The sequence below is a fragment of the Dendrobates tinctorius genome, unplaced genomic scaffold, assembly GCF_039654945.1.
Source record: "Dendrobates tinctorius isolate UK_male_01 unplaced genomic scaffold, ASM3965494v1 ptg000107l, whole genome shotgun sequence".
Lineage (NCBI taxonomy): Eukaryota > Metazoa > Chordata > Amphibia > Anura > Dendrobatidae > Dendrobates > Dendrobates tinctorius.
The window spans coordinates 21,806,715-21,820,307 of NW_027361775.1; the positions used below are offsets into that span (position 1 = coordinate 21,806,715).

The window sequence follows — 13,593 nt, forward strand, 5'->3', positions numbered from 1 at the left end:
CCATGTAAATATGGCTACTACATCAACCCCAGTTACAGGGAAAAATCAGCAATAAAAATAATCTACGACAAATTGCCCCCAAAGATCATTTAAGACATTATGTGAGTGAAGATTATGGGAAATAAATGAAAAATAAAGGGCAGGAAAATAAGTAAAAAGATGCTGCCAGTCACCCCCTTGTAAAAATTAAAACTTTTCAGATATTCAAAATAATTGCTACGAAAGATGGACAAATTTAAGACCTATTTCAGTGATCCTCTTAAGCTATAAAAAGAGGGATTTGGGGTTCTTACCGTAAACTCTCTTTCTTGGAGCCTTCATTGGAGGACACAGATTTACCATGGGTGTATGCTGCTGCTGCTAGGAGGCTGACACTATGCAAAACAAGAAAATTAGCTCCTCCCCGGCAGTATACACACACCGACAGGCACCAAGTACCTCAGTTGGTGAAAAAGCAGTAGGAGAAGCAACCAAAAACTATGAACATATGTACCAACCCAACAAGGGACTCAAAGACCCAACACGGTACAACTTAAACAGGGAGGGTGCTGTGTCCCCCAATGAAGGCTCCAAGAAAGATTTTACGGTAAGAACCCAAAATCCCTCTTTATCGCCTTATTGGGGGACACAGATTACCATGGGACGTTCCAAAGCAGTTCCGAGGGTGGGAACAGCCATAAAGGAACGAAAGGAGGAAGGACTTAGGTCGGCAAATGTGCGACCGCCACCTGCAGAACCTTCCTACCAAGAGCTGCATCAGACGAAGCCTGGGTATGAATCCTGTAGAACCTCGCAAAGGTGTGCAAAGACGACCAGGTCGCGGCTCTGCAAAGTCGTAAGACCGAAGCCTGGGGTCGCACAGCCAAAGAAGCCCCTAGAGCCCGGGTGGAGTGGGCTCTCACTCCCGGAAGGGGCCGTTTTTCCTGAAGTCGGTAGGCTTCCAGGATGGTAGAACGAATCCAGCGAGCAATTGTGGATTTGGATGCCGGAAGCCCTTTCCGGCGACCTTCAGAGATGACAAGCAGGGTGTCGGATTGGTGAAAAGAAGTGGTCCTGGCAAGATAAACTCACAAGGCTCTCACTACATCCAGTTTGTGGAGCGACTTTTCCAGAGGATGAACAGGCGCAAGACAAAACGATGGAAGGACGATATCTTCGTTAATGTGAAAGGGGGATAGCACCTTTGGAAGAAAGGAAGGAACTGGCCTGAGAACGACCTTATCTTGGTGGAGGATTAGGTACGGGGAACGACAGGATAAAGCCGCCAGCTCAGAAACTCTCATGATGGATGTAATGGCGATTAAAAAAGCCACCTTCCATGAGAGAAGGCAGGGCTGTGGAGTCGGTAAGCCAAACCTGCGACTCCGACTCCTCAATTTCCCTTACACCGACTCCAACTCCGACTCCCACACATATTGCTTATATTTAAGTGAAAAATTTATTGTAGTACAATGTGAACCTCAGACATTTAATCATTTTTATGATCCAATAATCAAGATATTTATATAGAACAGAATATATATTGGTGTACTACCCAGTTTTCATTCTTTTTGGTACAGATACGATATGGATAGACAGATATGGATAAATGGATAGATAGAGCAGATTTCTAATCTGCTTTTGCTATTGAAAACATGATCTATGAGCTCAAAAACCTTTCAGGTGATGCAGTTTTTTAAAAAGATGATCAGCTTTTGCAGCTGAAAAACGTATCCTCAAAAAACACAGGAAAAACGCTGTGTGTGAATGTAGCCTTAGATCAGGAATATAACAGCCATTTATAGGACATTTCATAACTTTCCCAAACTCCTATGAAAAAATATTCAGCACATCCTGCATTGAATTACTGTACCCAATTTATTATATATTTTAGGAGTCGGAGTCGGTCCATTTTATACCGACTCCAACTCCGACTCCACCAAAATGAGCACCGACTCCACAGCCCTGAGAGAAGGGACAGAGGAATGTCCTGGATTGGTTCGAACGGCGCCTTTTGGAGAGCGCCAAGAACGAGATTAAGATCACACGGATCTATCGGAGAATGATGAGGAGGAGCCACATGGGCGACTCCTTGGAGAAAAGTCTTCACCTGCGGTAAGGAAGCCAGATCACAGGCCCGCATCCAAACCGGACTGGAGGAAGCCAAGTATGGATGGAATGGAGAACGACAATGGAAAAACATCGTTATCACTGCACCAACGGAAAAATGCCTTCCAGTACCTATGGTAAATGCGGGAGGAGGCTGGCTTACTAGCTCTGCTCATGGTTTGAATGACCCGTCTGGAAAACCCTGATTCTCTCAGAATTGCAGCCTCAACGGCCATGCCGTTAAACTCAGACTGAGAACTCTGGTGGTAAAGGGGGCCTTGTGAGAGAAGATCTGGACGGTCTGGAAGCCTCCAGGGGATGTCCGCGAGCATGTTCACCAACTCCGTGTACCAAGGACGTCTTAGCCAGTCTGGAGCCACCAGAATGACTGGGATGCCCTCTGACTATCTTTTTGACCACCATTGGGATTAGGGCAAGGGGAGGAAACAGGTAAGGCAGTTGGAACTGGAACCACGGAATTACCAGGGCGTCGCAACCGACGGCTAGAGGATCCCTGGACCTGGCTACAACTTGAGGAACTTTGTAGTTCATCCGAGATGCCATGAGATCGACGTCCGGGGTGCCCCAACGCTAGCATATCTGATTGAAGACTGTGGGATGAAGGGACCATTCGCCTGACGCTAGACCCTGGCGACTGAAGAAGTCGGCTGCCCAATTCTCCACCCCTGGAATGTGAATGGCGGTGATCGCCGGAACGTGACGCTCTGCCCAACGCAGTATCTTCGCCACTTCTGACATTACCTGCCTGCTGTGAGTACCGCCCTGGTGGTTTATGTACACCACAGCCGTGGCATTGTCTGACTGAATGCGGACTGGTTTGCCTACGAGGAGAGGCTGCCAACGAAGGAGAGCAAGGAAGATTGCTCTGATCTCCAGAAGGTTGATGGGAAGAAGAGCCTCCTTGACGCTCCAGCGCCCTTGGGCCATTTTCCAATGGTAAACCGCCCCCCCATCCCAGGAGACTGGCATCGGTGGTGATGACTTGCCACTGAGGCGGAAGAAAGGACCTTCCCTGGAGAACTGGCGCCGGCAAAGTCCACCAAGTCAGCGATTGTCGGACTCTGAGCGGAAGGAGGATGGGGCGGTCCAGAGAAAACGAAGTCTTGTCCCAGAGGAACAGCTGGAGAGGGCGAGAGTGAAATTGTGCGAAAGGCACTGCTTCCATGGAAGCCATCATCTTCCCCAGGACCCTCATGCAGGACCGAAGGGACACGATCCTCGAGCGTTTTAGTGATCGGATTCCCTTGCAAAGGATTGAAAACCTGTCCCTCGGTAGAAACACCCCGGCTAGATTCGTGTCGAATTCCATGCCCAAAAAGTTCAGACGCTGGGTAGGGTGCAGGATGGACTTCTCCTTGTTGACTATCCATCCGAGGCGTCCGAGAGCATCCAGGGTTATCTGAAGACTCTGAAGACAGTCTTGGCGGAACGAGCCCTTGATCAGGAGATCGTCCAGGTAAGGGATGATGAGAATCCCCCTGGATCGAAGGATGGCCATGACTGTTGCCATCACCTTCGTAAAGACACGGGGAGCGGAGGCTAGGCCGAAGGGAAGGGGCGTGAACTGGTAGAGATTGTCCTGAATCGCAAAGTGGAGATATCTCTGATGTAGCAAAAAAATAGGGATGTGGAGGTAGGCATCCTGTATGTCCACAGAGCAGAGGAACTCTCCGGGTTCCATCGAGACTATTACCGAACGCAGAGACTCCATCTTGAAGTGTAGGATCCTCACGTGGCGGTTGAGCAACTTGAGGTCCAAAATTGGACGAAGGGAGCCATCTTTTCGGGACTATAAAGAGATTCGAGTAGAACCCTGAAAACTGTTCGTTTGAAGGAACGGGAACGATAACCCTGGCGGAAAGGAGGGAGGAGACGGCCTGAAGGAACCCTGGAATCTGGGACCGCTGTCTTGGGGGGTCGAGACAAATCAAGAAGCGACTGTTTGGGGGGGGGGGAAAGAAAATTCGATTTTGTATCTGGATGTGATGATTTCCCTGACCCAAGCGTCGTCGACAACGGATAGCCATGCGTCCTTGAAAGAGGAAAGTCTGCCTCCCACCCTGGAAGGATTTCCAGGTGGGGGTGACCCATCACTTAGATAAAAATCTGCCAGACCGGAGGGCTGACCTCTTGATTTCCAGCGGGGGGGGCGGGTTTATAAGATGGTTTTCTCCGGTCTCTGGAAGCGGAGGGCCGGTGCTGCTGGGATGAAATCTGGTCTGCTAAATCTGCCAGCTCGTCCTAAGGTGCTGCCGTCGAAATGCCCTTGCGAAAATTTTTGCCCAAGCTGAAGTGACTTTCGCCACCCAAGCGGAGGCGAAAATAGGACAGAGGGAGGCGCCGGATGCCTCAAAAATTGACTTAGCCAACGATTCTATTTGCCTGTCGGATCTTTAAGCGAAGCTCCGTCCGGAAGGGACAGAACCGTCTTAGAAGACAGACGGGAAACTGGTGGATCTACCTCGGGAGCTTTGGTCCATTTTGTGACTAGATCCGCATCGAAGGGATATAGCACATCTAAGTACTTGTGGCCTGAAAAACGTTTCTCAGGATGTTGCCAGTGATTGGCTAAGGAAGTGTCGAACTCCTTGTGATTAGGAAAGGTTCGAGAGGGAGGCCTCGCTCTCTTAAAAGAAACAGAGCATTCCTGAGGGGGTGCCTTATCCTCCTTTATCTTGAGGGTTTGGAATATAGCCGATACGAGACTATCCACCATGTCCCAAGTTCTAGCTATGTTGTCCGCCTCTGAGTCAGATCCAGATTGGGAATCCTCTTCTGACCTAGGGTCGTTTGCTGATGAGGGAGACGAGGAGCGTAGCCTGTTAGAAGCGGAAGGACCTTGCGAGCTGGAAGAAGAGCCAGACAGAACCCGCTTCCTAGAGCCCCAACCCGGCCTGTCTGTCTAAAGGTCGCGGTCAGGTGCAGGCGACTCACCGTGAGGGGCGGTCGGCGCACAGGTGGCTGTAGATAGCTGGGGTAACCGTTCTAAGACCTGGACCAGAGACTGAGAAACTTTAGTCAGATCAGAGACCGACTGAGATATTGCAACGGCCCACTCAGGGGGTGGGGTGCTCTCATTCCGGGGCTTGGAGTGCTCCTGAGGGGCAGACATGGTGGAAGGGCTGCAGGACGGGCAGAAAGGAGACGACTGACCCGATGCCCTCTTCTTTTTACAGCACGCGCAGGCGTAGTGAATAGCAGTGGGTCTAGAACAGAGAGCCCCTGCAGGATTGGGCATATGTCTATGAGGTAGTAGCGCTACCTGATAGGGAACTGCCGTGGAGAGCTAATTATAGCGTCAGACTGTAGAAGCGCCGAGCCTACCGAGGTTCAGATGCAGAGCAAAACACCGTTGTGTCCCCCAGGAAGAGATCCGGTGAAGGGAGAGAAGATGATATCCAGAAATGACAGGAAATGCTAGCGGTGGGCGGGGCTTAACCACCGAGCCGCGTGATTGGAAGAGGACCGAGGGGAGGCTTGGTTAAGGTCAGACTGACAGCGCTAGAGTGAAAGCAGCCCTGTGATGGGCTAAAAAGCGCGCGAAGAAAGCGCACGCAGAGAGGGAAGAGGATGCTTTCAAACTGAAAGTGAAAGCTCTTCCCTTTGCACTAACATGCGACGGCGCGCCCGGAGCCAGTGTAGCCGCAGGGACAGTGAAGGTACCGGGTAGGTTGCTGCCTGCGGAAACCACCGCTGGACCCCCCCAGTGATAGCAGAAGAGGCGCGCGTCTGACAGAGCACACAGTGAAAAAAAGGGCAGGAAATTCAAATCAGTCATAAGAGGCACCGATCCTGAACATTAATGTGGAGAGACTGAAGGGCGGGTATTTCAAACAGGGGGAGCTGTACTGCCTGTAATGGGGCTGAATGGGTCAGCTTGGGTCCATTTTTGAGAGCGGGGCTGGAGGGGACATTCAGATCAGCTTACCTGACGTCACTGAAGAGGTTGACCGCAGGGGCCCACGATAGAGAGTAGGCCGCTGGGAGAGGCGATCCTCTGTACCCGCACCATGTCCGTATGGTGCAGAAGACGGCGCCAAACTCATGCTGGCAGGGGAAACTTCACCGCTGGCAACCGCCGTCTTCCTCTCAGCCCTGTCCCGGGAGAGGGGTGAGGAGGGGAATCGGCTAGGACCGGCCACCCGTCAATAGCCCATAGCACCCGAGGGTGATAGGGGAAGGTCCTGCCTGCGGTCCTGAGAGTTGCGATGTGGGCAATACCACATTGCTCGCTCAGCCGCTTGATATGGAAAAGCAGGATGAACTCACATCCTGTTTCCTGATGCTGAATCTGAAAAATAAATTGAAAAAAAATTAATACACACAACTAAAACCTGAAAGGAAAAAGAATTTGTTAGATGCGGATCTGGGGAGATCCTGGTCCGCCTCCTACAGACACTAAGCACAAACTGAGGTACTTGGTGCCTGTCGGTGGGTGTATACTGCCGGGGAGGAGCTAATTTTCTTGTTTTGCATAGTGTCAGCCTCCTAGCAGCAGCATACACCCATGGTAATGTGTCCCCCAATAAGGCAATAAAGAAATGTATACCAGAAACAAACATGTACATCCTTTATTTATTCTGCGTTCATTTGCATCAGTTCCAGTTGATCAGTTGTGGGTTTTGTTTTTCATTACACGCAACAAAAAACGTAGCAAAGTAGAAAATCGTGGTGTGAACCTTGCCTCCAGCTCCACTAACATCCCTCATCCAATGCAGGCAAATAGGGGGTCTCCTGGGCCATTCACATGCAATTGGGGGGTATTGCCAAGTTTTTAACACTAAGGTTCGGATACGGCTTTAAAGAAGGCTACTACTTGCGATATAACGCAATTTTATTTCAAAGTACAAAATTAAAGGAATAGCATGATTGCGTACACTTTTGTATATTTTAAGATACAAACGTAAAGTACATATAAAGATTGAATACATATAATGATTAAGTATATATAAAGATTAACTATATACAGTACTCACATCATCAATCACCAAGAGGCTTTTAAACATCATCTGTCTGGTATTTACACTCATGTGTAACTCATACGTTGCGTTTATTTAGTGTTTTCGTGGCGTTTTTCCGCTGCGGAATCGCTGCGAAAACACAAAGAAAATGCATCCCATGCAATCGTATGGGATTCCGCAATGCTGTGCTAATGCTGACTTTTCCGCTGCGGAATCGCATAGCGGAAAAATATGCAGCATGCTCATTCTTTTTGCAGAATCTCGGCGATTACGCACCCATAGGATTGCATTGACACGCTCACTTTACGCATGTGGCTATGCCCACCATGCATAAAGTGAGCGCTCAATGTGTGGATGGTACCCAGGGTCTGGAGGAGAGGAGACTGTCATCCAGGCCCTGGGTACCATATCCCTGTAAAAAACATAATAAAAATAAAAAATAGAGATATAATCACCCTCCGGCTGCCCCCGAAGTCCTTCCCGCCTCTCACCAAGCTCCCGGCATCTTCCAGTCCCAGTAATGCTTTGCGCGAATGACCGCTGATGACGTCGCGCTCTCGCAAGCGTGACGTCATCTTAGGTCCTTCGCGCAAAGCATTACTGGGACCAGAAGATGCCGAGAGCACTGCAGAGCAGATCGGGGGCCGTCAGAAGGTGAGAAGAATAATATATTTTTTATTATTATTATTTTTAACATCCTATCTTTTTCTACTGATGCTGCATAGGCAGCATCAATAGTAAAAAGTTGGTCACACTTGTCAAGCACTATGCTTGACAAGCGTGACCAACCTGTCAATCACATTTCCAAGTGATGCTTGAAATTGCTTGGAATGTGCAAGCATTCCGCAAGCAAAAAACGCTTGCAAAACGCTTGTTTTTTGTGGGAAAAACGCAAGTGAACTCGCATGCGTTTTACCCGCGGCAGGAGTTGCGGAAATGCTGCGGACATTTCCGCAGCATTTCTGCACGTGTCCACACAGCCTCAAGGTCGAATGAAACAGATATCATGGAATCATCAGACAATGGGCCTAAAACCCTTAAGCTGGAGTCACACACAGCGACTCACCAGCGATCCCGACAACGATATCAACGTGTCAGGATCGCTGGTGAGTCGCTATGTGATTGCTGGTGAGCTGTCAAACAGACAGCTTCACCAGCTATCAGCACAGCGACGCCGAGCGCGCGGCATCGCTGTGTTTGTTAGTTACCAGCGCGCTGATGCAGGGAGCTGGTAACTAACGTACACATCGGGTATCTAAGGGACGCACGTCCCTTGGATACCCAATGTGTACAGTAGTTACCAGCAGATCGCTGGTCTCCCGCCTGTCACACGCAGCGATGCGTGCTGGCCAGCAGGAGACCAGCGACAAAAGAAATGTCCAGCGGTTTCCTACAGCGATCAGCGATACCGGAAGGGGGTCGCTGATCGCTATGTGTGACGGGGCCCTTAGAATATAAAAGCCACAAGGATTTAGATAAAACCACCACAGACTGAGGTTAAGTAAACCTTAATGTTTTACAATGACAAACAACAAACATATAGAAGCTGAAGTGAACAAACAGATCTCAAGATTGTGTCACTGCGAGCATTGTCTGTCTATCTAAATGTTTGACCAGAAACGCAAAATTTAATGGTCTGAATGCATTTTATATATTTCAATATGGACTCAAAACAGCTATTTTTATATTCGCACTACAGGGGGACACAGAATCGGCACAGGATAATGACAGCGCTGCGGAAGAGGGATAGACCAAACACTGAATGAAAACAACACCCCCCAGGTCCTCAGCACAGGAGGCTATAAGAGGGGAGCGTCCCCCCAGGTCCTCCGCACAGGAGGCTATAAGAGGGGAGCGTCCCCCCAGGTCCTCCGCACAGGAGGCTATAAGAGGGGAGCGTCCCCCCAGGTCCTCCGCACAGGAGGCGAGCGTCCCCCCAGGTCCTCCGCACAGGAGGCTATAAGAGGGGAGCGTCCCCCCAGGTCCTCCGCACAGGAGGCTATAAGAGGGGAGCGTCCCCCCAGGTCCTCCGCACAGGAGGCTATAAGAGGGGAGCGTCCCCCCAGGTCCTCCGCACAGGAGGCTATAAGAGGGGAGCGTCCCCCCAGGTCCTCCGCACAGGAGGCTATAAGAGGGGAGCGTCCCCCCAGGTCCTCAGCACAGGAGGCTATAAGAGGGGAGCGCCCCCCCCAGGTCCTCCGCACAGGAGGCTATAAGAGGGGAGCGCCCCCCCAGGTCCTCAGCACAGGAGGCTATAAGAGGGGAGCGTCCCCCCAGGTCCTCCGCACAGGAGGCTATAAGAGGGGAGCGTCCCCCAGGTCCTCCGCACAGGAGGCTATAAGAGGGGAGCGCCCCCCCAGGTCCTCCGCACAGGAGGCTATAAGAGGGGAGCGCCCCCCCAGGTCCTCAGCACAGGAGGCTATAAGAGGGGAGCGTCCCCCAGGTCCTCAGCACAGGAGGCTATAAGAGGGGAGCGTCCCCCCAGGTCCTCCGCACAGGAGACTATAAGAGGGGAGCGCCCCCCAGGTCCTCAGCACAGGAGGCTATAAGAGGGGAGCGCCCCCCAGGTCCTCAGCACAGGAGGCTATGAGGGGAGCGCCCCCAAGGTCCTCCGCACAGGAGGCTATAAGAGGGGAGCGCCCCCCAGGTCCTCAGCACAGGAGGCTATGAGGGGAGCGCCCCCAAGGTCCTCAGCACAGGAGGCTATAAGAGGGGAGCGCCCCCCAGGTCCTCAGCACAGGAGGATATAAGAGGGGAGCGCCCCCCCAGGTCCTCAGCACAGGAGGCTATAAGAGGGGAGCGTCCCCCAGGTCCTCAGCACAGGAGGCTATGAGGGGAGCGCCCCCAAGGTCCTCAGCACAGGAGGCTATAAGAGGGGAGCGCCCCCCAGGTCCTCAGCACAGGAGGCTATGAGGGGAGCGCCCCCAAGGTCCTCAGCACAGGAGGCTATAAGAGGGGAGCGTCCCCCAGGTCCTCAGCACAGGAGGATATAAGAGGGGAGCGTCCCCCCAGGTCCTCCGCACAGGAGACTATAAGAGGGGAGCGCCCCCCAGGTCCTCAGCACAGGAGGCTATGAGGGGAGCGCCCCCAAGGTCCTCAGCACAGGAGGCTATGAGGGGAGCGCCCCCAAGGTCCTCAGCACAGGAGGCTATAAGAGGGGAGCGGTGTGGGGGGGCTACTTACTATGACAAGGAGGGAGTGCTGGGTCCTCGTAAGCCCAAATGTCATACCGGAGTTCGGCCACGTTCTGGATTTGCCCCGTATTTTACAGCACACTTCTGCAGGTCTGATTCTGGCTTACAAATACTGAGGTAAATCCTGACGGTGTGAACATGGCCTTACAGCGCAGGGGATGAGGGCTGCACCCGGCCATATAGCTCGCACTACATTATGGCACACATGGGCTCTGCTCCTGCAGCCTCCCGTGGGCATCTGCTATGTACGGGCCCGGGTGACTCAGCTCTCCCCGGTGTAGGCCGCTGACTCTCCCTCACCGTGACACAGCACGTTCGCCCATTCTCTCACCAGCTCTTGCTCCTCCTTCTTATCCTTCGCAGGGTCGCGCTGCTCGCCGGCGGCCTCCTTGCCCTTCCCGCTCGGGGTTGTCTGTTGACTCCGGCTCTGTTCCTCCATGGCCGCCGATGAGTCTCAGTTCAGAAGCACATAGACCGGCTGATGGACGCATGCGCGCACAGTACGTAAACTACAGACGTTTACGCAGGGAGAAGCGCTGCGACCTGGGGAGCGCCATTGTCCGAGTGTGGAGCATGCGCTGTCAGTCACGTGAGCCCGCCATATTGGTACTCCGTTGTACAGGTGTGTTTCCTCCATGTTGGTGCTCCTCCAGTTGTGTGGCTATAGGAGTATTATTTCCGTCCCCTGTGTATACTGTGTTGGGCCAGTTATTGTGAGTGGAGGCAGACATTTTACCATTGCCTTTGCGCCTGGGTTTTGTTTTCACCCAATTCATTATTCTATTTGTGTTTTTTTAATCTACTTTCTATATGTTTGCCCATTTTTTGTTTGTTTGTTACTTTGTGGGTGGTGTTTAGCAATTCAGGATCTTTTCACCTGATGCAACTGTAACTTTTTTTAAAAGTTGCAAAACTTGGTGCAACTTCTCCCCCGTCCAGGTTCCAGGTGTATTTTTGAGTCTGTTAGTATGTGGACTCAAATTTTGCACCACTTTGCAAAAACGAGCAACTTTTGGCACCACAAGAGTCACAAAAACAGTTCAGAAAAAAAATTCTGACTTTGCGCCAAATTCATGAACTGTAGTCGCCATTTTGAAGAATTTGGGAGCGCAGAATTCGCTGGATTTTATCTGAGGGGGCTGGAGCCATGGCGCTTTTCCAGAGTCTTTGTTCTAGCAGTAACATGGGGCCCTCCTATAGTTCCATGGACCTGAATGAGGGCTGGTTTTGTGCGCGATAAATTAGGGTAATTTTTGGTAACATTTTGGGGTACAAAATATTTTTCTATCGCTTCCAGAATAACATGCCATCATACATGCAATGAAGAACAAAGGAATGTATATTAAACAATTTATTAGTCACACATTTATACAAATAGGATGCCTCAGGTAAAAAAAAAAAGACAAAAAGCATGCCACTGCTCATTTTACACCCATATTACAAGGAATCTGCATCACTGACGCACATAAGCAAACACCTTGAAACAATCAAGTTTTTACAATGCAGGTCTAATCATCAATCATGTTAAAATAACTTGTTATTAACCTAAAAAGACATTTTTTCTGATAAAACATACAAGGTGTTACAGTGCTTGCAAGTATATGCAAAAGATTCCAAAAAATTGTATTTCATACTCCAAACATAGATTAATACATGGGCAGCGGCCACCACCATCTTAGAGAAGGGCATTGAAGTGATTGGCTGGCTTTGTGTGGCGTCACAGTGGGTATAAAAGGCCGTGATCGCCGACCGCCATCTTACTTCTGCCGATCTTACAGTATAATAGGGAGAGGTGCTGCTGATTCTGAATAGGGAGAGCGTTAGGCAGGGAAGAAGAAAAAAAAAATTGCTTCTGCTGATAGCGCTTTTCACTGTACAGTTAGCGTGCAGTGAAAGGGGAGGATTTTTGTTGTGTGCAGCAGCGCTGGTGGTGATTAGGCTGCCTTTTAAGGCTATCTGCTAGCTGCATTACTGTGTGCACACTGCTGTTCAAACTGCTTTTTTCAAAGCACTCCAACTTTTATTATTTTGTTCTGGTGAGTTACCGAGAGTTCATTTTTTCACACACCGTATAGCGGTGTACGCTCCTCACACACTACCGTGTACCGGCTGGTATCACGGACAAATAGAAGCTATCTGGGTGTGACTCTGGAAAAACAAGCCGAGGAGATTTTCCATTTTTCCAGACCTTCACCTTAGAGAGCTGTCCACTTTTCAAACAGTGGACAGCGGCGGTGGAACAGTGCTGCCTAGCCCACGGTATAGGAAACAGTTGGCTGTAGGCTTTCAACCCTCCTCCTCCATAAGCGAAAGCTCGTCCACAGAGCGCAGTCACACAAGCACTCCATCCGCAGCTGGCAGTGTTGCACATGAGGTGTCCCACTATCGAACAGCTAGTGGTAAGCGTGAGCAGGCTGTGTTAAAGATGATGTCTTTGGGCGACAACAGACACACCGCGGAGGTACTGGCTGACAACTTGCAGCGACAAACTGAGTCATGGCTGGGCAGTCTACATCTTGAGGCAGGCAAGGTAGTCAGTGATAACGGCCGTAATTTTGTGTCAGCCATAGCCCGTGCAAAACTCACACACATACCTTGCCTGGCTCACAATTTGAACCTGGTGGTGCAGTGCTTCCTTAATAATTATCCGGAGTTAACATCACTGCTGTTACGGAGTGTTACAGGTGGCAGAAAACAAGGAGAGTAACACGGAGTGGACCCTCTGGGTCACGGCCCCAGAGCCCCTGCGGGCGAGCTGGACCAGGTGGAGCCACCCCCTATACAGGGAGTGTTAGGGGCAGGCCCACAAGGGATGGAACCGTGACAGCCGGAGCCAAAGGGGCGACTGGGTGAGCACCAGAGGAACTAGGGTGGAGAGTCAGCGTGGCAGTGGCACGGGAGGTCAGTGGTAGGAGACAGAAGGACGCAGACACTTGGAGGGTTCGAAGCAGGTAGTGGCTGGAGGCTGCAAGAGAGACAGAGCGGGTAAGAGAGGGCACGGACAAGGAGTCCACAGGAGCGCTAGCACACCGGGAAGGAGACAGGGAAACGGAACAGCCAGAGGAGCGAACCGAGAGAGAACAGTCAAGGAAACCTAACAGAGCGGGGGTAGGAGGTGAAGCGTAGCAGGGCCTGAGAGCGTGCAGGGCGCTGGCCAAAAGGACAGCAGTCCGAGAATGATTCACAGGCGTCTTACCTGGGGAGACGCCTGCCAGAAATAGACGATGGGCGCCGCCATGTTGGGGGCGGAGCCACCGCGTCACATGACGCCATCAGAGCTCCGGCCAGAGGAGCGTGGGAGCGACGTCGGGGAGGCCGGAGGTCAGCAG

The 13,593-nt window shown here is 51.2% G+C and overlaps 1 protein-coding gene across 2 annotated transcripts in view; it reads right to left on the reverse strand.

The window, feature by feature from the left end:
• Positions 1-10,827, reverse strand: part of PSMD2 (proteasome 26S subunit ubiquitin receptor, non-ATPase 2) — a 64,602-nt gene extending 53,775 nt beyond the window's left edge. Inside the window, exon 1 of one of the 2 annotated variants that reach the window (XM_073589231.1) lies at positions 10,596-10,827. In XM_073589231.1, coding sequence (XP_073445332.1) covers positions 10,596-10,703 — 108 coding nt within the window. In that variant the 5' untranslated portion in view covers positions 10,704-10,827. Of the gene's footprint in view, positions 1-10,253; positions 10,550-10,595 lie in introns of those variants that run through there. The other variant, XM_073589232.1, reaches the window with a different exon arrangement.
• Between the last annotated feature and the right edge of the window lie 2,766 nt (positions 10,828-13,593).